The following is a 24,328-nucleotide window of genomic DNA, read 5'->3' as shown; positions in this document are numbered from 1 at the left end:
GGGTGTAGATTACAAAACAGAGAGGTCATGATGGAGTTGTACAGAGCTTTGGTGAGTCCACGGCTGGAGTACTGTGTGCCGTTCTAGTCGTCACGTTATAGGAAGGATGTGATCGCACTGGAAAGGGTGCAGAGCAGATTCACCAGGATGCTGCCTGGGATGGAACACTCACCTGATGGAGCAGCGCTCCGAAAGCTCGTGATTCCAAATAAACCTGTTGGACTTTAACCTGGTGTTGTGAGACTTCTTGCTGTGACCATTTAATTCATGCAAGTCATCTCTCTCCCATTCAGCCTCCCTTCGGTCAGAAAGTCATTAAAAGTTTCCCATCACAACCTCGGCCAGTATTTTTCGATGAATCCCTGTTTTCGTGCCTCCCTCACCCTCTGCCTTACTCAATGACAATTAATATCTGACCTATTCTTAAAGCAGTTCTAGTTTGTATCTCTCTCACCTAGTCCCGCTCGTCCAACATGACCTTTCTGTGACCTAATCCAATCACTAATTCTCCTATCCTTCTGTAAAGCTCACGTTCTGGGCCTCCCCCCTCCGTGGCTCCTCCTGCATTGCCTCCACTCCCCAAATGTCAGCGGCCAGAGCTGGACAGAGTAAAAGACAGACAGAAAGAAAATGGCCTTCTCTGCAGCTCCTTACATCAGCTTGGGCTGTCCCAGAGCGCACTGAGGTACTTTCAATGTGTAGTCACCGGTGTAAAGTAGGAAATGCAGCAGCCAGTGTGTGCACAGCAAGATCCCACCAATCAGCAATGTGATGAGGAGCAGATGATATTTTTTAAACTCGCATTGGCTGAAGGATAGCTATTTGTCCCAGGGCACTGGGGAGAAACGCCTCTGCCCTTGAGGCGGAGACTTGGGGTATTAATGTAAGTCTGTCGATATTTTTAGTCTTGGATGGTGGGTCCTCTGAAGGGATGCCTGTACAGCTCCCCTTTCCTTTTGTGACAATTGGTCAATCCTTTTATTGGTCGATCAAAAATGGAACAAAAAATAGGTTAACTTTTGGAAGCAATGTGATATCTGCCATGCATGTTCTCGGCTGTTTCCAGTATGTTCCATTTGTTATTCCTTTGGCAATGTTGTTCAGTTCATTCCCTTCTATTTTGCATCAATGGAGCTTTCCTCAGCCCCCCCTGCCCCCTCACTCTCTCTCCCACTTACCCCCTCCCCAGCTGTGTTCTTGCTGCCTCCCCAAGCATCTCGCTGCAACCGTTCGCTGTCCAGTAAATCATTGAAATCTCTCTCGAAGGGTGCTGCGAAATTCATGGGCTTTCTCTTGACACAACGATGGGCGATTAGCGGAAGTTTGTAAACTGTAAGCTCTCGCCTGGCCCTGGGCTCGGGGACATTGACTGCACCCTCGATCTCTGGCAATAAGAAAAAAGGGCCAATGTTTCGAAAAGCGAATTGGATTTGCATTTCGAAGGGAAAAGGATTGCAGGGCAATGGAGAAAGTTTGGAGGGAATGGGACTCGTTGGATAGATCTTACAAAGTGCTAGTACAGGCACATTGGGCTGAATGGCCTCCTCCTCTGTTATGTGATTCCTACAGTTTGGGATGTTGATCAGAATGGACCTTCACCAGACACCTGAAACATGAAGCAGCCTTTTTATATTGGGTGGGGTGGGAGGGTGTTGGATGTCATGCGGTTAATTTCTTCTCCACTGAAGGTGGCACGGTGGCACAGTGGGTTAGCACTGCTGCCTCATAACGCCAGGGACCCGGGTTCGATTCCCGGCTTGGGTGACTGACTGTGTGGAGTTTGCACATTCTCCCCGTGTCTGCGTGGGTTTCCTCCGGGCACTCTGCTTTCTCCCACATTCCGAAGATGTGCGGGTTAGGTGGTTTCACCATGCTAAATTGACCCTTAGTGTCAGGGGGATTAGTAGGGTAAATACTGGGGGTTACGGGGATAGTGCCTGGGTGGGATTGTTAGTGCAGGCTCGATGGGCCGAATGGTCTCCTGCACTGTAGATTCTATGATTCTTCTTCTTTGACTTGAACATGTCCTTGTTGTTCCTTCACCAGGTTTTTCAGGAATGTGATTTGGGTCAGAAAGGCTTTCTGAGCAGAGAAGATCTCAAGGTTGCGGTGGTAGCCATTTTTGGATATAAACCATCAAAGGTAATGGCTGAATTTTAGAGATTCATAGTTAAGCTCATTGAAGCATGGCCTTGGAAATGCAGCAAGAGACTGATTCACTTAACTTTCAAACAGGAATGTTGGACATGTATTTAAAAAGAGGAAGCAATTGCAAAGTGATCGGTGTTCATGTTCTAATCCTGCTACACTGGGAGTGCCGGGTCTTGTTTCTAATTCAGAGCAGATACCACCAATTGGGGAAAGATTAGAGAATTATTCCAAGTGTATAAAAACTCCGCCTTTGGCTAAGTGTCAGATCAAGCCCGAGATCAGGCATAATGCATTTTCCAGTCAGCTTGGATTTTGTATGTCTCTCTTGACATGAGGTGGAGATGCCGGTGTTGGACTGGGGTGGGACACAGTAAGAAGTCTCACAACACCAGGTTAAAGTCCAACAGATTTATTTGGAATCACGAGCTTTCGGAGCACTGCTCCTTCATCAGGTGAGACTTCTTACTGCGCTCTCTTGACCATGAATTGGATTCAATTTGAATTGGGTTTTGGAGATGGATTGAGGATTTGCCCAGTCCACTATACGCACTGGCTTTGTAACTTTAAGAATGGAGTAAATTACTATTAAAAAAACAGTTTACACTGGGCGTTGGGGAGGAACCAAGAGAGTCTGTCCCTGCACCATAGAAGGTATTCTTTCCGGATGTATCACAGCTTGGTATGGCTCCTGCTCTGCCCAGGATGGCAAGAAACTACAAGGGTTGTGAATGTAGCCCAATCCATCACACAAACCAGCCTCTCATCCATTGACTCTGTCTACACTTCCTGCTGCCTCGGCAAAGCAGCCAGTGTAATTAAGGACCCCCACGCACCCCAGACATTCTCTCTTCCACCAGGAAAACGATACAAAGTCTGAGGTCACGTACCAATCATCTCAAGTACAGCTTCCTGTGGTGAACCATCGTTGGTTACCACTGGGGGTTGTTCTTATGTTACTGTTGGGTTAGGGTGTTGCCACTGTGGGGGTTGTATAATGTTGTTGGGTTAGGGTGTTTACCTGTGGTAAATGTTATTATGGCACATCCCGGTCGGGCCCCGCCTCCGGGGGAGAGGTATAAGACCCTCTGCTCCGGCAGGACCCCTCCAGTCTGAACTGGTGTACTCGTGTTAGTTAGTTCCATTGTTTGCTAATGAAAGCCTTCAATAGCCGAAGCCTTGTTCCACGTGCTTGATTGTCGCGCATCAATTTTATTAGCAAACATAAAACTCTCAACAGTAAAAAGGGAGTATGGAACAAATATTAAAACCAGAACGTCTGGCGCTGGACCCACGTGCGGTCGGTGCCGCTAACACCTTCGACCACTGGTGGAAGTGTTTCGAAGACTACCTGGCAGCCTCTGTAGCTGTTACTACAGACAGCGACAAACTCCAGGTCCTCCACGCAAGGGTAAGCGACACGATTTATCTTGCGATTTGTGCGGCCACCACTTACCCGAGGGCCATCGAGCTCTTGAAGAAACGATACACGAGACCACCCAACGAGATACATGCTCGTTACCTTCTCGCTACACGACGTCGGCAGTCGGGCGAAACCATGGAGGACTACGCCAATGAGCTCTTGCAGCTTGCCAGGGGTTGCGATTGTAAAGACGTATCAGCCGAACAATATATGTACGACCTCGCCCGAGACGCGTTCGTAGCAGGGGTAGGGTCCTCGTACATCCGGCTTAAGTTACTGGAGAAAGGGAACCTCAACTTGACCCAAGCGATGGAGATGGCTGAGATGCTGGAAGCAGCGTCGAAAAGCTTGGCTCTGTACCCCGAGGACCACGTGGAGACAACGTGGCAAGAGCAAGCTCAAATCCCTCCTCGCCCCGCGGGCTCGCGCTCCCATATCGATCCGACGACGGCGGCAGCTCCAGGTGGCCAGCGATGCTATTTTTGCGGTGGGGCAAGCATCCACGGCAACAGTGTCCTGCAAAAACGGCAATCTGCAGCCAGTGTGGTAAAAAGGGGCACTATGCTAAAGTTTGCAGGTCGAAGCAAAAAAAACGGCAGTGCAGCTTGTAACCCTCCCAGAGCGGAGACAATCTCCTTCGGCGTCGCAGTACCCACGAGGTCCGACCACGTGCGAATCCAGGATGGCGCCATCGTGGCTGACGGAGGAGGAGGAAGACCACCAGGAGTCGCTACGTTTGGCGCCCTCACCCACGTGCGATTCATGGGGGCGGCCATCATGGTCAACGACGACTAGGAGCGACCAGCAGGGGTCCTCAGCATTAACATCGGCTGCATGCAGTGACGCCCAGGGGCCAACGGTGGCGTCGATCTCCCTGGACCAGACAAAGCACTACAGGCTTGATAATTCCATGATGAACATCAAGGTAAATGGTCGTACTGTGTATTGTCTGTTTGACAGTGGGAGCACCGAGAGTTTCATACACCCTGACACTGCAAAAAGGTGTGGACTCCGGGTTCTACCTGCCAAGCAGACAATTTCCATGGCATCACGGTCCCGGTCTGTACCAATCCAAGGACGGTGTATGGTAACCCTAGAGGTACAGGGCACAATTTACGAGCAACACAGGCTCCTTGTGTTACCTCACCTTTGTGCGCCAATTCTCCTCGGACTAAATTTTATGGTCCACATGAAGAGTGTGATCCTACAGTACGGTGGGCCACTCCCTTCACTGGCAGTAGGGAATCAGCCGCAGCCTCCAAATTGCCCAAAGCGCCCCGCATGCAATCTTTCCACTCTAAAAATCACCACACCTTCTTTATTTAAGAATCTGGTACCAGGCTGCAAGCCCATCGCTACTAAGAGTAGGCGTTACAGCGCTGAAGACCGGATCTTTATTAGATCTGAGGTTCAGCGGCTCCTCAAGGAAGGGATCATACAGGCCAGTGCTAGTCCGTGGAGAGCGCAGGTCGTGGTAGTCAAAAGCGGGAACAAACCTCGGATGGTCATTGACTACAGTCAGACCATTAACCGTTATACGCAGCTGGATGCGTATCCTCTCCCGCGCATTTCTGATATGGTCAATCAGATTGCGCAGTACCGAGTGTTCTCTACCATAGACCTTAAGTCCGCCTACCATCAACTCCCCATCCGCCCAGAGGACCGGCAATACACGGCTTTTGAGGCGGATGGTCGTCTATACCATTTTCTCAGGGTTCCATTTGGTGTCACCAATGGGGTCTCGGTCTTCCAGCGTGCTATGGACCGAATGGTGGACCAGAACGGGTTGCGGGCTACCTTCCCGTACCTGGATAACGTCACCATCTGCGGCCATGACCAGCAGGACCATGACACGAATCTCCAACACTTTCTGCGCACTGCATCTCGCCTGAATCTGACCTATAACAGGGAGAAGTGCGTATTCCGTACGTGCAGGTTAGCTATCCTTGGATACGTGGTGGAAAACGGGGTCATCGGCCCTGATCCAGACCGTATGCGCCCCCTTACTGAACTTCCCTTGCCCGCTAGCACGAAAGCACTGAAGAGATGCCTCGGGTTCTTTTCGTATTATGCGCAGTGGGTCCCCAACTACGCGGACAAAGCTCGTCCGCTCATCAAGTCCACGACCTTCCCACTCACGCCGGAGGCCCAATTGGCCTTCAAGGCTTTGAAAAGCGACATTGCGAAAGCCACGATGCACGCGGTGGATGAATCCATCCCTTTCCAGGTGGAGAGTGATGCATCTGATTTCGCCCTAGCCGCCACACTAAACCAGGCAGGCAGGCCCGTCGCGTTCTTTTCCCGCACCCTTCAAGGCCCCGAAATTCGGCACTCAGCGGTGGAGAAGGAGGCTCAGGCCATTGTGGAGGCAGTCAGACACTGGCGCCATTACCTGGTGGGGAAGCGGTTCACTCTGATCACGGATCAACGATCCGTGGCGTTTATGTTCAGTAACACGCAGAGGGGCAAGATCAAGAACGATAAGATCTTGCGGTGGAGAATTGAGCTCTCCACCTATAATTACGATATTATGTATCGTCCAGGGAAGCTCGATGAGCCCTCGGATGCCCTCTCGCGCGGAACATGCGCCATCATGTAGGAGGACCGCTTGAAGGCCCTCCACAATGACCTGTGTCATCCTGGAGTCACCCGACTCTACCACTTCGTAAAAGCCCGCAACCTGCCCTACTCGGTGGAGGATGTCAGGTCAGTGACGAGAAGCTGTCGGATTTGCGCGGAATGCAAACCACACTTTTATCGACTGGACCGGGCACAATTGGTCAAGGCCACTCGCCCTTTCGAGAGGCTGAGTGTGGATTTTAAGGGCCCCCTTCCCTCAACGGACCGGAACGTCTATTTCCTCAATATAAAAGATGAGTACTCCCGGTTCCCGTTTGTTGTCCCCTGTGCGGACACGTCGACTGCCACCGTGATTAAGGCATTCAGTGAGCTTTTTACCCTGTTCGGGTACCCCTGCTACATACATAGCGACAGGGGCTCGTCGTTCATGAGCAACGACTTGAGGCAATTCCTGCTCTCATACAGGATTGCCTCTAGTAGAACCACGAGCTACAACCCTAGGGGTAACGGACAGGTGGAAAGGGAGAATGCTACAGTCTGGAAGGCTGTCCTACTGGCGCTGAAATCCAGGGGCCTTCCAGTCTCCCGTTGGCAGGAGGTCCTTCCAAATGCGCTCCATTCTATCCGCTCCCTCCTGTGTACGGCAACCAATGCTACTCCCCACGAGAGGATGTTCTCATTCCCTCGGAAGTCGTCCTCGGGGATCTCATTACCAGCCTGGTTGACGTACCCAGGACCCGTCCTTCTGCGGCGACATGTGAGGGCCCGCAGGTCCGACCCCTTGGTCGAACCGGTCCAACTCCTCCACGCCAACCCTCAGTATGCCTATGTGGCATATCCTGACGGGCGAGAGGACACAGTCTCCATTCGAGACCTGGCGCCCGCAGGGGACGTAGCAACTCCTGTCGCTCCCATACCCCCTGTCACGAATCCCCTATTACTTATTTCTTCCCCAGACGTGGCGCGGTCAGCACCGGGACCAGTGCATAACAGTTATACTCCCATGTACAGCTTGCCTGAGACTCGGAGATCGGCGCCACCATAGAAGGTTCCAGGATCCCCTGCACCATCGCCTCACCAGGGTCAACCGGCCCGGGAGTCCTCGAGGGGACAGCCGGACGCTGTTTTGGAGAGAACGCCACCGCAAGCACCTGCTCCGGTGTCGCAACCGGTGTTGAGGAGATCACAGCGACGGTGCAGTCCTCCAGACCGTCTGGACTTGTGAATTTTGTACATATATGACCTGTTTTTTGCACCCCACCGGCCTTTGTTTTTAAAGGAGGGGTGAATGTGGTGAACCATCGTTGGTTACCACTGGGGGTTGTTCTTATGTTACTGTTGGGTTAGGGTGTTGCCACTGTGGGGGTTGTATAATGTTGTTGGGTTAGGGTGTTTACCTGTGGTAAATGTTATTATGGCACATCCCGGTCGGGCCCCGCCTCCGGGGGAGAGGTATAAGACCCTCTGCTCCGGCAGGACCCCTCCAGTCTGAACTGGTGTACTCGTGTTAGTTAGTTCCATTGTTTGCTAATGAAAGCCTTCAATAGCCGAAGCCTTGTTCCATGTGCTTGATTGTCGCGCATCACTTCCTCCCTAGTTTTGAATGGACCTACCATATATTAAGTTGATCTTTCTCTACACCCTAGCTATGACTGTAACACTGCACTCTCTCCTTTCCTTCTCCCCTATGTATTCTATGAACAGTATGCTTTGTCTGTATAGTGCACAAGAAACAATACTTTTCACTGTATCCCGATACATGTGACAATAAATCAAATCAAACTCTCTGGATTTGTGAATAAACCTGGATTAAGAAAAGGCCTGGCTCCAGATTCTTCCTCCTCCTCGCAGTATGAACAACGACTTTAACAATGGGGAACTATTGGGGTTTGAGGTTCATCTGAAAGCTGGTGCCTCTGACAATGCAGCACTCCTCAGTCCTACACTGGGACAGCATCAGCCTGGATTTTTGTGCTTGAGTCGGATTTGGGGAAGAAGCTCAAAGAGGCATGATTGTTGAAAAGGGCTGATAGAGATGATGGCAAACGCCCTCTCCAGGATAACCCCACCCTCCCCAGGACAACCCCGCCATCCAACTCCCCAGGACAACCCCGCCATCCAACTCCCCAGGACAACCAGGGGCGGCACGGTAGCACAGTGGTTAGCACTGCTGCTTCACAGCTCCAGGGTCCCGGGTTCGATTCCCGGCTCGGGTCACTGTCTGTGTGGAGTTTGCACATTCTCCTTGTGCCTGCGTGGGTTTCCTCCGGGTGCTCCGGTTTCCTCCCACAATCCAAAGATGTGCGGGTTAGGTTGATTGGCCAGGTTAAAAAATTGCCCCTTGGTGTCCTGGGATGCGTAGGTTAGAGGGATTAGCGGGTAAAATATGTGGGGGTAGGGCCTGGGTGGGATTGTGGTCGGTGCAGACTCGATGGGCCGAATGGCCTCCTTCTGCACTGTAGGGTTTCTATGATTTCTATGAACCCCGCCATCCAACCCCCCAGGACAACCCCGCCATCCAACTCCCCAGGACAACCCCGCCAGCCAACTCACTCCCCTGCAGGTAGCTGACCCACTTGTCCTGGGTGAAGGGTGAAAGCCGTGTTGATGCCCAGATTCCTGAAAGTCAGGAAAAGCCACAGCTGATTTTTCCCACTTCACAAGAACAAGCATGTTGAGTTTCTCCTTGAAGGAGGAGTGGGGGGGGGGGGGGGGTCAATGGTGGAACGATTAAAATCCAGAATACTCAAGGGAACGGAATTGGCAGAGATCCCCTCGGGGTGTGGGGCTGGAATGATTACAGAGATTGAAATTCCTCGGTGGAATTTGAAATCCAGGGTGTGAATGTTAAAATTGAGACATTGTTGGATTGCGAGTCGGTGTAAGTCAGCTGGCACAGAGGTGATGAATGAGTGGGACTCGGTGCCAGCTACTGTGTGAGCAACAGAGTTTCAGCTGAGCTCAGGTTTATGGAGGGAAGGAGTGTGTAGAAATAGTCAGATCTGTTGGTTTGGGATTACTGAGACTCTGTTTACACGGGGCTGGATAAGAGCCCAGGTGGCAGACCCGTGCAAAAGTGGGACTGGACATGAGCCACTTTGAACAGCAGATGGCAGCATTGTGCTTCGATCAGACTTGACATTGGGCACTGTTGCAAGATCTGAGCCACACTTTGAATTTATCACAGGACATTGAGCTGAGACTCTGCCATCCCCAGTTCCTCACCTGTGAACCCCCCCCCCCCTTCTCCCCTCACCACCAAAAACAATCTCCTGCATTTATGCAGCAACTTTAACCTAATAAAATGTCCCAAGGACAGCACGGTGGCACAGTAGTTAGCACTGCTGCCTCACAGCGCCAGGGACCCGGCTTCGATTCCCGGCTTGGGTCACTGTCTGTGCGGAGTCTGTACGTTCTCCCCGTGTCTGCGTGGGTTTCCTCCGGGTGCTCCAGTTTCCTCCCACAGTCTGAAAGACGTGCTGGTTAGGGTGCATTGGCCATGCTAAATTCTCCCTCAGTGTACCCGAACAGGCACCAGAGTGTGGCGACTAGGGGGTTTTCGCAGTAGCTTCATTGCATTGTTAATGTAAGCCTACTTGTGACACTAATTAATAAACATAAACGTAAAACAAGGTGCTTCATGGGAGCATTATCAGACAAATCATAGAATCCCTACAATGCAGGAGGAGGCCATTTGGCCCATCGAGTCTGCACCGACCACAATCCCACCCAGGCCCTATCCCTATAGCCCCACATATTATCCCCTCTGACACTACGGTCAATTTAGCATGGCCAATCCACCTAACCTGCGCACCTTTGGAGTGTGGGAGGAAACCCACACAGACATGGGGAGAACGTACAAACTTCACATAGATGCTGTCTCAAGCCGGGAATCGAATCCAGGTCCTGGCACTGTGAGGCGACAGTGCTAACCACTGTGTCGCGCGGTGTTGACCCTGAGTCAGCTGAGACATTAGGGTAAGCACCCAGTTTGGTCACTCAACTGAAGGCACAGGTGTCAATGGTGATGCAATTAAAATCGGGAGACTGGAATTGCAGTGAATGATAGGAGGCTGCAGCAGGCGGGGTGCCAGGGCGGGGTGCCAGGGCGGGGCGCCGGGGCGGGGTGCCGGGGCGGGGCGCCAGGGCGGGGCGCCAGGGCGGGGCACGAGGGCAGGGCGTGAGGTCCAGGCTCAGGGGTGCAGTGCTGGATCCTTATTGTTGGAGCTTGATAGGAGGAGAATCAGTATGATTCCACTGAAGGGCAGAAGGGCCTCGAGGACTAGCCTTGGAAGGGAATGGGAGGTTGGCAAAGAGGTCAACTCCCCGAGAGTGTTGAATTTACTGATAGCCTCAGCAAGCAGTACAGAGCAGCATCGAGCTCTGATTGGTGGAGACCCCTGAGAGTGGGCAACATTGTGCAAGCTCTGTGGGAGTTTGGTGATTTTTGGAGGAGAGAGTAGCAGTAACCAGGATCCCTAAAAATATTCTTAAAGCAGCAGCAGCCCAGGTTTCTAAAGCAGAGCAGGGGAGGCCGGATGGCCAGACAGGCAGCCTGAACCAACAGCGAGGTCCTGGGCTTAACATGGGGAATGTGAGGGCCGAACGAGCGCAGGCGCTGGCCGGCAGCTGTCGAGGGGAGAAGCAGGGTGACCCTTACTACCAGCAGCAGCACCATAGCCCCCCCCCCCCCCCCCCCCCAACCACCACCCTCACGCCAGGGCTGCAGAGGCCAGACAGGCAGCAAGATGGAAAGGGCTGGTGGGCAGCAAACCGAGGAGGCCAGGCAGCAGGCACGGCAGCCAGTGCCCGTTTCCCTGCGGTCAGTTTCGAGCAGAGGTGAGGTTTGAAGGTCAAGCAGGCGCTGGCGGGGTGAGTCAACCCCAGGCCAGCAGGGCTGTGGGGGGCTGGTGGGCAATGAACTGAGTGCGAGGTGAGGAGGCTGGACAGACAGGCAGGCAACCAGTGAGCTGCACGACAGCAAGGTCATCGAGTGAACAGGGGCAACTTGGACCCCAGGGCTGAGGGGGGCAGAAACTGCCTGCTCGTTCCAAAACTTCATTGGCTAAACAGCCTGCGCTTCCCGAAACTTCATTGGTTAAAATCAAGAAAGATCAGTTAATATGAAGCGACGCTGTCCGTCCGGAGTCAAAGCACAGAAAACCGAAGGAGAGGCAAGAGGAGAAAGCTCGGCCAAAAGAGTTTGCCATTTTACTTCAGGAAGTTTGAAGTATTGAGCAGTGCACAAACTGCACATTCATCCTCGCCCACCAAGAGTATCAGTGAATCAACTTGCTGATTTCCGGAGATACCACATCGTCTGAAAAAGTTGAACAAGAAGAAGTGGACTCTGAAATGGGAATGGAGCTACAAGACACTGCTCAAGCTCATTCTGCAGTGAAGTGAGGGAAGAAGCCCGTGCTGAAGACATTACCTTGTGGCCAAAACCTGCTCCACTGAGTATGATTGAATATTTCATAATAAACCAGAGAACGGGCGATATGGAAAATTTGAGAAAAGAGTAAAATGTTGGAGGCCGAAAGCAGCTGAGAAATCTTCGTGACCCCGTTTTCTGAGGGTGAAGGGAATTGGCATGACGGAAGGAGAAATTGGTTGATTTTTTTCCAGAAACCTCGAAGGCAGTCAACTGTTATCTTTGCAAATTATTCCCTGACTCTCGTAAAGGGAAACATGATTTCATCGACAGGTACTATAACTGGAGAAATGCTGGAAGAAATCTTGCTGACCGAGAAACTTCCAAAACTCGTATTAAGGCTGTATGTGTGTTCGTTCAAAGATGTAGATCATCGGGAAGAATTATCCACTCAGTTTGAAAAGGAATATTCTTACTGGAGGGAAGCGCTTCGATGCGTTGCTGCCACAGTTAAACTGCTGTCTGCCTTGGGACTTCCTTCATGAGGTCATGATGAATCATCGTCGAAGAGGTAATTTTTAGCCTGTCTTGAATACCTCAGTGAATTTGACAAGCTTCTCAAAGTGCATTTGAAAAACTATCGATGTTGTGGCTTAGGGAGGACCAACTTTCTAACACACACAACCTACAATGACTTCATCATTATAATGGCAGAGTGGCTCAGAATCTAATGAATTAAAGATGTCAAAAACTATTCCATAATGGTTGATTCAACACCAACACTTTCTCAAGAGGCTAAGGAAATTTGACATGTCAGCTACGACTCTCACCAACTTTTACAGATGCACCACAGAAAGCATTCTTTTCGGTTGTCTCACAGCTTGGTATGGCTCCTGCTCTGACCAAGACAGCAAGAAACTACAAAGGATTGTGAACGAGGCCTGGTCCATCACGCAAACCAGCCTCCCATCCATTGACTCTGTCTACACTTCCTACTGCCTCGGAAATCAGCCAGCTTAATCAAGGACCCCACGCATCTCTTCCACTTTCTTCCATCAGGAAAAAGATACAAAAGTCAGAAGACACGTACCAACCGACTCCAGAACAGCTTCTTCCCTGCTGCCATCAGACTTTTGAATGGACCTACCATATATTAAGCTGACCTTTCTCTACACCCTATCTGTAACTGCAACACTATGTTAAGCACCCTCTCTTTTCCTTCTCTCTGTACGGTATGCTTTGTACACTGTGCAGGGGCCCTGGCAGACATATTTAAAATGTCAGTATTCACGGGGGAGGTGCCGGATGATTGGAGGGTGGCTCATGTTGTTCCGTTGTTTAAAAAAGGTTCCAAAAGAAATCCGGGAAATTATAGGCCAGTAAATTTGACGTCGGTGGTGGGCAAGTTATTGGAAGGTGTGATAAGGGATAGGATCTACAAATATTTGGATAGACAGGGACTTATTAGGGAGAGTCAACATGGCTTTGTGCGTGGTAGGTCATGTTTGACCAATCTATTAGAGTTTTTCAAGGAGGTTACCAGGAAAGTGGATGAAGGGAAGGTGGTGGATGTTGTCTACCTGGATTTCAGCAAGGCCTTTGACAAGGTCCCTCATGGGAGGTTAGTTAGGAAGGTTCAGTCGCTAGGTATACATGGGGAGGTAATAAATTGGATTAGACACTGGCTCAATGGAAGAAGCCAGAGAGTGGTTGTGGAGGATTGCTTCTCTGAGTGGAGGCCTGTGACTAGTGGTGTGCCGCAGGGATCGGTGTTGGGTCCATTGTTGTTTGTCATCTATATCAATGATCTGGATGATAATGTGGTAAATTGGATCAGCAAGTTTGCTGATGATGCAAAGATTGGAGGTGTAGTGGATAGTGAGGAAGGTTTTCAAAGCTTGCAAAGGGATTTGGACCAACTAGAAAAATGGGCTGAAAAATGGCAAATGGAATTTAACGCAGACAAGTGTGAGATATTGCACTTTGGAAGGACAAACCAAAGAAGAACGTACAGGGTAAATGGTAGGACTCTGAAGAGTGCAGTTGAACAGAGGGATCTGGGAATACAGGTACAGAATTCCCTAAAAGTGACGTCACAGGCGGATAGGGTCATAAAGAGTGCCTTTGGTACATTGGCCTTTATAAATCGGAGTATCGAGTATAAAAGTTGGAGTGTTATGGTAAGGTTATATAAGGCATTGGTGAGGCCAGATTTGGAGTATTGTGTACAGTTTTGGTCACCTAGTTACAGGAAGGATGTAAATAAGGTTGAAAGAGTGCAGAGAAGGTTCACAAGGATGTTGCCGGGACTTGAGAAGCTGAGTTACAGAGAGAGATTGAATAGGTTGGGACTTTATTCCCTGGAGCGTAGAAGAATGAGGGGAGATTTGATAGAGGTGTATAAGATTTTGATGGGTATAGATAGAGTGAATGCAAGCAGGCTTTTTCCGCTGAGGCTAGGGGAGAAAAAACCAGAGGGCATGGGTTAAGGGTGAAAGGAGAAAAGTTTAAAGGGAATATTAGGGGGGGCTTCTTCACGCAGAGAGTGGTGGGAGTGTGGAATGAGCTACTGGATAAAGTGGTAAATGCGGGGTCACTTTTAACATTTAAGAAAAACTTGGACGGGTTCATGGATGAGAGGGGTGTGGAGGGATATGGTCCAAGTGCAGGTCAGTGGGACTAGGCAAAAAATGGTTCGGCACAGACAAGAAGGGCCAAAAGACCTGTTTCTGAGCTGTAATTTTCTATGGTTCTATGGTTCTAAACAATGCTTTTCACTGTTTCCCAATACATGTGACAATAAATCAACTCAAAAGACTTGTGTCTTCTGTACCAGTGTGGTTGTCATCTGTGAATTATTACATGCTGTGCCACATCTGTAAAACCAAGCTTTTTGTTTTACATCTGTTACAGGTGGAGACAGATATGATGATGGCTGCTGTGCTGGAAAGCCATTTACCAGGTACTGTACCTCCTGGTACATTCTGCTGAAAGGGGAGGAGCTGCCATTGGGATCATTGGGCATAAAATGACAAATGTATTTAGTTAGCCTTCCTGATAGTTACAATACTGGAGAATTTCATGTCCAGTTGCGAGGGCAGATGGGTTGCAGTTAAACATCCTATTTGAAAGACGGCAGTGCAGCACTCTCTCAGTGCTGCACTGGGAGTGTTAGTCCAGATGAAGTGATTGGGGCATTACTGTTGGCCAGAACGCCAGGGAGATCTCACCAAGTCTTCCTTTGAGTGAATCGTTCTATGGGAGCTTTTACATCCACATGAACCGGGAGATGAATCCTCGCCTCGATTCAATCTCGGGAAAGGTGGCACCTCCCCGACACTGTAGCATTCCTTCAGCACCACACTGGAGTGTTGGTTGAAATCCACGAGCTACCACTGAAGATAACAATGGCCATTAAATATAAGCATTTATATACTTCCCTTTATCACCTCAGAAGATCTGTGTTTTCATGCAGTATTTAGCGCTATGCTGATGTTTCCCTCAGAACCAATGTGCTCTTTTGTCACCTTGTCATACCCAAACAACTCGTACATTCCTCAATCCCTTCTGTCTTGGCTGAGGCCAATCCTTCAGCTGAGTCTCAAAGACAAAATAACAGGACATTTCACATTTCTTTTTGTTGGAACTTGCGCTTCTCGAATTGGCCACCATGTTTCCTGCATTGCTCCAATGACTAAGATTCAAAACTATTTCATTGTTGTATGAAGTCTCCTTGGATTGTGAAAACTGCACAAATGCAAATATCTCTCTCTCTCTCTCTTGAATACACTCTTAAAGTTAAAGTTCCCCCCCGCTCCCCCAACCCAACCCTTTATTCTTTGACCAGGTTTTTTATTGGCTTCCTGTCTCAGTATCTCCTTGTGTGTCGCATTTCAACTGGTGTTCCTGGGAAGCGCCTTGGCGTGCTTTACTCTGTTACAAGTGCTGTATAAAAGAATGATGATGTATCCTGAAGCTGCTCATTGTGGCTGGGACATAGTGCCACAAGCGATTGCTGCTTTCTGACCCAAGCCCAGATTGAGTGAGCTGGCTGCCTATTGAACTGCAATGGGTATCACAACTGTGTTGCTCAGACTCAACACACACTTCCCCCCCCCCTGGTTCAAGATGGTGGCCTCAACTCCACATTCCTGTCAACCCTCGATAACCTTTGACTCCCTTGTCACCTCTGCCTGAAAAATATTCACTGATCCTGCCTCCACCACGGTCTGGCGACAGAGTCCCAAAGACACTCAGAAAAACATTATCCACATCTTAAATGGGACAGCCCTTATTTTTCAAACTGTGTAAACTCCCGAGTTCTAGTCTCTCCCACAAGGGGAAACTCCTGCCAGCACCCACTGTGTCAAGTCCACTCAGAATCTTGCATATTTCAATAAGATCACCTTACAGAGCCTCGGCGAGACAACACCTGGAGTACTGTGTGCCATTTTCATCTCCTTACTCAAGGAAGGATAAACTTGCCAAAGAGTCAGAAGAAACATCCCATCTACATTTACCCTGTCACACCCTGTAAGGATTTTGTAAGTTCCAGTGAGATAACTTCTCATTCTTCAAAACTGTGGAGAATACAGGCCAAGTTTCCTCGATGTGTCCTCAAAAGCCAATCCTGCCATCTCTGGATTAACTTGCTGAACCTTGGTTGCACTCACTCTTTGACAGGTTCATCCTTCCTTGGGTAAGGAGACAAAAATGGCACGCAATACTCCAGGTGTGGTCTCACCAAGACTTTGTACAATTGCAGTAAGACACGGGGTGGCACAGTGGGTTAGCACTGCTGCCTCGCAGCGCCAGGGACACGGGTTCAATTCCCGGCTTGGGTCACTGTCTGTGTGGAGTTTGCACGTTCTCCCCGTGTCTGCGTGGGTTTCCTCCGGGTGCTCCGGTTTCCTCCCACAGTCCGAAAGATGTGCGGGTTAGGTGGATTGACCATGCTAAATTGACCTTCGTGTTAGGGGGATTAGCAGGATGAATATGTGGGGTTACAGGAATAGGGCCTGATTGTGGTCGGTGCAGACCTGATGGGCCGAATGGCCACCTTCTGTACTGTCGGATTCTATTCTATGACATCTTTACTCCTGGGCTCAAATCCCCTTACGATGACGGCTAGAATATCTTTTGCCTTCCTAATTGCTTGCTGCACCTGTATGCTAACTTTTAGTGACCCATGAACAAGGACACCCAGATCCCTTTGGACACCAACACTTCCCAACCTCCCACCGTGTAACAAACACTCTGCTTTGCTGTTTTTTCTACCAAAGTGGGTAACCTGTACCTGTTGGATTTTTGAAGATTACAAGGTGATCTTATTGAAATATGCAAGGTTCTGAGCGGACTTGACACAGTGGGTGCTGAAATGAGTTTCCCCTGGTGGGAGAGACTAGAACTCGGGGTTTACACAGTTTAAAAAATAAAGGGTGTCCCGTTTAAGATGTGGATCATTTTTTTCTGAGTGTCATGAATCTTTGGAACTCTCTCCTTAGACAATGGTGGAGGCAGGGTCAGTGAATATTTTTCAGGCAGAGGTAACAAGGGAATCAAAGTTATTGGGGGTTGACAGGAATGTGGAGTTGAGGCCACTATCAGATCAGCCATCATCTTATTGAATGACAGAGAAGGCTCGAGGAGCCAAATTCCTATGTTCGTACCTTGAGCCCAGGTATAGAGAGACTGCTGGGACTCTGGGTTGGTTTGTACACAGCAGACATGCGCAACGCTGCATTCTGTAAATAAAGAAACTATCAAAGAGAATTTGCATCTAGTTTTGTACTTCACACGTCTGACTTGGGATCCGTTTAACTCACTGCAACACTGTTTGGGCAAATAGTTTGAAGTGGGGGTGGGTAGGGGTAGGAAAGAGAATGACTCTATTCTGGAGGGATGGAGCAATAAGCTCGCGTGTGGGATGTTTGTTTATCACATACTCTTCCCTCCTCCAGGTCTGTCCCTCGAGCAATTCACAAACCTCATGAGCAGGAAGTTGGCAGTCCAGGACCGCTACGACGAGACAAGGCAGATCTTCTCGGCATTTGACGCACGCTGTGGGTTTTACCAACTGGTCGCACTGCGACAATCCGTCTTAAGCATTGGTAGCACTCTTTGCCGTACTCGCCAGTCACGGTTTAACCGGGGCTGGGTAAAAAGGGCTGGCGGGGTGAGGCGCTTCAAAACCATGAAAGGTTTTGGTAAAGTAAATAAGAAACTGTTTCCGGTGGCTGAAGGGTGGCACGGGTTGGACACCAGGCTAAAGGCAAGATGAGGAGAAACGTTTTTATTCAGTGAGAGATTAGAATTTGGAGCGCAGGGACTGATGAGGCGGGGTGGGGGTGGATACAGATTCCATAGTAGCTTCAACAGAGGATTAAACAACTATCTGAAGGATTGAAAAAACAAAATTGAGGGAAAAAGTGGGTGTGTGGGACTAAGTGGACTGGTCTTCGAAAACCACACAGCCAAGTGGTCTCCTGCTGTGTTCTTCTGTTCTGTATGACAGTGAAATATTCTATAGACTATTTCCTGTCCCTTCGCCTTCAGAGCAGCCATGACCTTCACCTGGAAGTGATTACAGGGAGGCAGATATAGATACATAGAAACTACAGCACAGCAACAGGCCATTTGGCCCAACAGATCCATGCTGGGGCTTATGCTCCATCCCGCCCTGCCAAAGCACTCAGCTCTGCATGAACCTCCCCCCTTGTTACCCTTCTCCCCCCCCCCCACCCCATAACCCAGGTGTTTGGCTAAACCTTGAGTCAGTTGTCTTTGAAATCTCCTTACGCAGTTCAGTATTAAAGTTTGTCTGGTAACGCTTCTGTGAAATGTTGGTAGCACATTCACTGTACCTGCCGGTGGCTTTGAAACCTTTTACGTAAATGTAGCTTTGTTTGTTTATTTATTTTTTCAATCTCACTCTCAGGTCGTGGGTTTTTGACGTTGGAGGATTTTAAAAGGGGGTTTGCAGACGTCGCACCCCACCTGCCTGAGCAAACCGTACTCGAAACTTTCAGGTAAGTTGCTGCAATTAAACTGGATGGAATAGTGCACGTTCCCAGCTTGGGATGGACCTGCGTCTGTCTGGTTGTCCTCAAAAGTCCAGCTCTTGGAGATGAGCGAAGCTACGTGATAGGATATTGATGTCAATGAGTCACAGCCATCAATCTCCATCAATTGGTCAACAACAGACCTCAACATCGGGTGGGAAGCTTTGGGAACCATAGGCCCAAAGTGAACTGTTCCTCCAAAAAAGGAACACAGAAACAGGCTATTCGGCCCAACCAGTCCATGTTAGCTCTCGAGCCTTCTCCTGCCCCCTTCATCTCATCATCGGCAAATCTTTCTCTAATCCTTCATAAAAGCAGAAAATGCTGGGTAAACTCAGCAGGTCTGGCAGCACCTGTGGAGATTGAAACACAGTTAATGTTTTGGGTCCATATGATCCTTCTACAGAATTGAAAAGTGACAGAAATGTGAAGAATTATTTAGTTGGAGAGGGAGGGGTGGGGCAGAATTCAAAGTCAGTGATAGATCGGAGTTGAGGAGAGATTGTCAAAGATGTCATGGACATGAGACAAATGGGTTGTTAATGATGCCATGAGGGACTGAAGAGTGTGAATAGTGGTAAAGGTAGGATAGTAGGATATTGTGTTAGTGAATACTGAAAGCTCCAAGACTTTTAACCTAAGTCAAAGCAAGACTGCCTGTGTTTTGCTGACTAATTTGAAAGAGGGAGTTTAAATCTATAAGATAAACATTGCTTGAATTGGAACTTATAGTGATAGGTTAGCAGTTAAGAATTGCATCTTGTCATTTTTATGTATTGTTCAATTGTTAAAAGTTAAGCTAATTCATTTGTTATAGTTAAACTGTGTTGTTAAGCAAAGTTTGTTTTGATCAAAGCTTCCCAGTTTGTTAGTAGAATCGCACCTGGAGTAAAACACCTTATCCTCACGCTGCCAAAATAGAAAAGTCTTGCGGTCTAGTTGGGCTTCACAACATACTGTGGGGTTTCTGATCTGGTACCCTGACACATGTCTCATGATTTGTGTAATGGATAGTGATAGCCTTTTTCCTCTGATGGAGAAATCCAGCACGAGGGGGCATGGCTTTAAATTGAGGGGGGGTAGTTATAGAACCGATGTCAGGGGTAGGTTCTTTACCCAGAGGGTGGTGAGGGATTGGAATGCCCTGCCAGCATCAGTAGTAAATGCGCCTAGTTTGGGGGCGTTTAAGAGATCCGTAGATAGGTTCATGGACGAAAAGAAATTGGTTTAGGTTGGAGGGTCACAGTTTTTTTTTTAACTGGTCGGTGCAACATCGTGGGCCGAAGGGCCTGTTCTGCGCTGTAATGTTCTATGTTCTATGTTCTATGTTCTATCCCATACTGTTATTTTTCTGGTAGAAATCTATCTGATTTTGATTGGAATTGTTCAGCACTAACTGCTTCCATAACACAGCCTTGTTCCATAGATGGACCTCTCGCTCGCTGAAATATTACTTTTGCAGAATCTAGTCTTCAATTTAACCCTATTGCAAGTCCTTTGGTTCCACTGTTCCTGATGAGGTTGGGGGACTGAGCAGATGCAGTGGTCCACACTGTTTGGGTTGGATGGAGTGACCAGCCAAACATGTTGACCACTCAAAGGCTGAAATAATCCCATCCTGCACCTGTGTCAGGCTGCCCCTCACCATCACCCACAGGCGCATGGACTAGTTGTGTTGGGCAGTGAGTCTGGTGCAGCCAAGCATTGCGTAAAGTGAACCTGGGCATGTCCAGCACACTCTGACAGTAGAACATTCCAGGCTGTGTAAACTGTAGAATGGAGCCGGCAAGTGGCTCTCACTGGTACATTCATTGTTAATATTGAACCGCACCCTGTCGACCAGAGCTGTGTCTATGTTTGAACTCTGACCTGTTCTAAGTCAGCTGACCTCAACAGAGGCAACAATTACTTGAATCTATTCGGTGACTTCAGTGAGTTGAAAAAGTTCCAAGGCATTTCTCCATTGCCTTATTGAACAGAATTTAACATTGGGCTCGTATAGAAACATAGAATCCCCACAGTGCAGAAGGAGGCCATTCAGTCCATCGAGTCTACACCGACCGCAATCCACCCAGGCCCTCTCCCCCTAACCCCATGTATTTACCCTGCTAATCCCCCTGACACTATGGGGCAATTTACCATGGCCAGTCAACTTAACCCTCACATCTTTGAGGATACTAATTAGGACAGGTGGCCAAAAGCCAAGGTCAAATAGGGTGGGTGTGAGGAGCCTCATAAATGGCAAGAGAGAGATTTAGGGAGTGAATTCAAGCGTTCGGGCACAGGTAGAGTCATAGAGATTTACAGCATGGAAACAGGCCCTTCGGCCCAACTTGTCCATGCCGCCCTTTTTTTAAACCATTAAGGGAGTCCCAATTGCCCGCTTTTGGCCCATATCCCTCTACCCTTCTTACCCATGTAACTGTCTAAGTGCTTTTTAAAAGACAAAATTGTACCTGCCTTTACTACTGCCTCTGGCAGCTTGTTCCAGACATTCACCACCCTCTGTGGGGAAAAAATTGTCCCTCTGGACCCTTTCGTTTCTCTCCCCTCTCGCCTTAAACCTATGCCCTCTAGTTTTAGACTCCCCTACCTTTGGGAAAAGATGTTGACTATCTAGCTGATTTATACCCCTCATTATTTTATAGACCTTTATAAGATCACTCCAAGCCTCCTACACTCCAGAGAAAAAAGTCCCAGTCTATCCGGCCTCTCCTTATAACTCAAACCATCAAGTCCCGGTAGCGTCCTAGTAAATTTTTTCTGCACTCTTTCTAGTTTAATAATATCCTTTCTGTAACAGGGTGACCAGAACTGTACACAGTATTCCAAGTGTGGCCTTACCAATGTCTCGTACAACTTCAACAAGACATCCCAACTCCTGTATTCAATGTTCTGACCGATGAAACCAAGCATGCCGAATGCCTCCTTCACCACTCTGTCCACCTGTGACTCCACTTCCAAGGAGCTATGAACCTATACCCCTAGATCTCTTTGTTCTATAACTCTCCCCAACGCCCTACCATTAACTGAGTAAGTCGTGTCCTGGTTCGGTTTACCAAAATGCCTCACCTCGCATTTATCTAAATTAAACTCCATCTGCCATTCGTTAGCCCACTGGCGCAATTAATGAAGATCCCATTGCAATCCTCGATAACCTTCTTCACTGTCCACTATGCCACCAGTCTTGGTGTCTTCTGCAAACTTACTAACCATGCCTCCTATATTTTCATCCAAATCATTAATATAAATGACAAATAACAGTGGATCCAGCACTGATCCCTGAGGCACACTGCTCATCACAGGCCTCCAGTTTGAAAAACAACCCTCTACAACCACCCTCTGTCTTCTGTCATCCACAGTAAGAAGTCTCACAACACCAGGTTAAAGTCCAACAGGTTTATTTGGTAGCAAATACCATAAGCTTTCGGAGCGCTGCCCCTTCGTCAGATGGAGTGAAAATCTGTTCTCCAACAGTGCACAGAGACACAACATCAAGTTGCAGAATACTAATTAGAACGCAAATCTCTACAGCCAGCCAGGTCTTAAAGGTACAGATAATGTGGGTGGAGGGAACATTAAACACAGGTTAAAGAGATGTGTATTGTCTCCAGACTGAACAGCTAGTAAGATTCTGCAAGATCAGGAGGCAAGCTGTGGGGGTTACTGATAATGTGACATAAATCCAACATCCCGGTTTAGGCCGTCCACATGTGTACGGAACTTGGCTATCAGTTTCTGCTCAGCAACTCTGCGCTCTCGTGTGTCGTGAAGGCCGCCTTGGAGAACGCTTACCTGAAGATCCAAGGCTGAATGCCCGTGACTGCTGTCATCCAGCCAATTTTGTATCCATTTAGCTACCTCACCCTGGACCCCATGAGATTTAACCTTGTGCAACAACCTACCATGCGGTAACTTGTCAAAGGTCTTGTCCATGTAGACAACATCAACTGCGCTGCCCTCATCTACTTTCTTGGTTACCCCTTCAGAAAACTCAATCAAATTTGTGAGACATGATTTTCCACTCACAAAGCCATGCTGACTGTCCCTAATCAGTCCTTGCGTCTCTAAATGCCTGTTGATCAGAATACCTTCTAACACCTTACCCACCACCGATGTGGAGTAGCTGAAGGCAGGGCCACCAGTAGTGGAGCAAAGAATGTTGAGGATGGGCAAGGGGTCATAACTGGAGGGCCGTTGTGTTCTGTGAGGATTGTAAGGCTGTCGGAGTTCACAGAGAGGCTATGGAGGGCTTTGTAAAAAAGGAAGAGAATTTTAAATAGGGAAAAAAGAGAAAAGATTTGTGCAGATCATTTTCTGGATTCTTTTATTGTAGCTTTAGGTACTCTTGGTGGGAACAGACACATCTCTGTGTTCCCATGATTGTGGATGGCAGAGTTTTTGACCATTGCTCAAAAATAGTTACAGAAATCTACAGGGAGAATTACTCCAATTTGAGTGGCTTCAAATCAGCCCCATCCCTCCATTGTTAAATTTTGTGTCTGCACTTCAGTGTCACCAGACTCTGTCTTAGGCAGACCCTCTGTGGACCTCCTCATGAGGAGTTTAGCTTTAGTGTCCGACAGCTAGTTCAGTGATGACGTGACCCAGAAGCCACGACAGTAAGATCCCACACGATGCGAATGTTTCATTCTCGAATCGCCTCAAGTGCCACCACACGCAGTTCTCCTACCATCCAGGAGGTGGGGCAATCACTCGAGCAGTGTGTAGCCAGTTGTGAGTTGGCAGACTGGCTTATTTTACATGGAATTCATGAATGGACGGTTTTCGCAGTGAAATTTACCTATTATCCCTCGTAGCATCAGAATAAATAAATTATGTAAAATTTTGCCTCGTGGCTGAATGTCTGAATAGACACCCTGAACAACTTCTGTGTTCCCAGGGGTTAACGTTGTTCAAACCCTACTTAATTTCAATGCATAATAATATAAATTAATCCCAAAAGCTCAGGAGTCTTGGGATGTGATACTGATGTCTTGCTCAAGTCGTTTCATCCTGAATGCACCCAAATACCACTTTTGGAAAAAGTCCCATTCAATGCCACTAACTTCCTGCGATCCCCTGAGAACACTGTTAATTTTGGACCTCTTTTTCTCTCCCCCCACATCCCCTCCATTCCTCTAACAAGAACTTTTTTTAAAAAGTCCATTGAATTCAGTCTTGGATGTGATTGCACTGGAGAGGGTGCAGAGGCAGTTCACCAGGACTTTGTCGGGGCTGGAGTGTTACGGCTATGGATACAGCAGAGAAGGCTGGGGGCGGGGGGTGAGGTGGCGGGGGGTGGGGGTGCGGTGGTGGGGGGGGTGCGGTGGCGGGGGAGGGAGTGCGGGGGGGGGGGGTTGGAGGGAACCAATAACCAGGGGGGGAATTGATTTAAGATATGGGGAAAGAGGGGATTTGAGGCAAAACCTTTTCACCCAGAGGGTGGTGGGAATCTGGAACTCTCTGCCTGAGAGGGTGGTGGAGGCGGGAACCCTCACAATATTTAAGGAGCATTTAGATGAGTGCTTGAAATGCCACAGCACACATGGCTATGGGCCAAGTGCTGGGAAATGGGATTAGAGTGGATAGGTGCTTGATGGCCGGTGCAGATACGATGGGCCAAAGGGCCTCTTTTTGTGCTTCTATAACTCTGACTCTGTTTAAGCAACTATGCCTCCCTCCCCCTCTCGCTCCCTCCACCTCTCGCTCCCTCCACCCCTACAGCATCTACAGCTTGGG

At 48.8% G+C, this 24,328-nt stretch overlaps 1 protein-coding gene across 2 annotated transcripts in view; it reads left to right on the top strand.

Annotated features, from left to right (window-relative positions):
- efcab11 (EF-hand calcium binding domain 11) overlaps positions 1-24,328 on the top strand; it is a 113,133-nt gene that overhangs the window by 8,160 nt on the left and 80,645 nt on the right. For both annotated transcript variants that reach the window (XM_078234466.1, XM_078234465.1), the window contains exons 2-5: positions 2,047-2,142; positions 14,439-14,487; positions 17,486-17,587; positions 18,463-18,553. In XM_078234466.1, the coding sequence (XP_078090592.1) occupies positions 2,047-2,142; positions 14,439-14,487; positions 17,486-17,587; positions 18,463-18,553 (338 nt within the window). The remainder of the gene's footprint in view (positions 1-2,046; positions 2,143-14,438; positions 14,488-17,485; positions 17,588-18,462; positions 18,554-24,328) is intronic.

The sequence above is a fragment of the Mustelus asterias genome, chromosome 18 (genome assembly GCF_964213995.1).
Source record: "Mustelus asterias chromosome 18, sMusAst1.hap1.1, whole genome shotgun sequence".
NCBI classification, from domain to species: Eukaryota; Metazoa; Chordata; class Chondrichthyes; order Carcharhiniformes; family Triakidae; genus Mustelus; species Mustelus asterias.
Note: the sequence above shows the minus strand (reverse complement) of the source record. Positions and strands in the feature narration are given on the sequence as shown.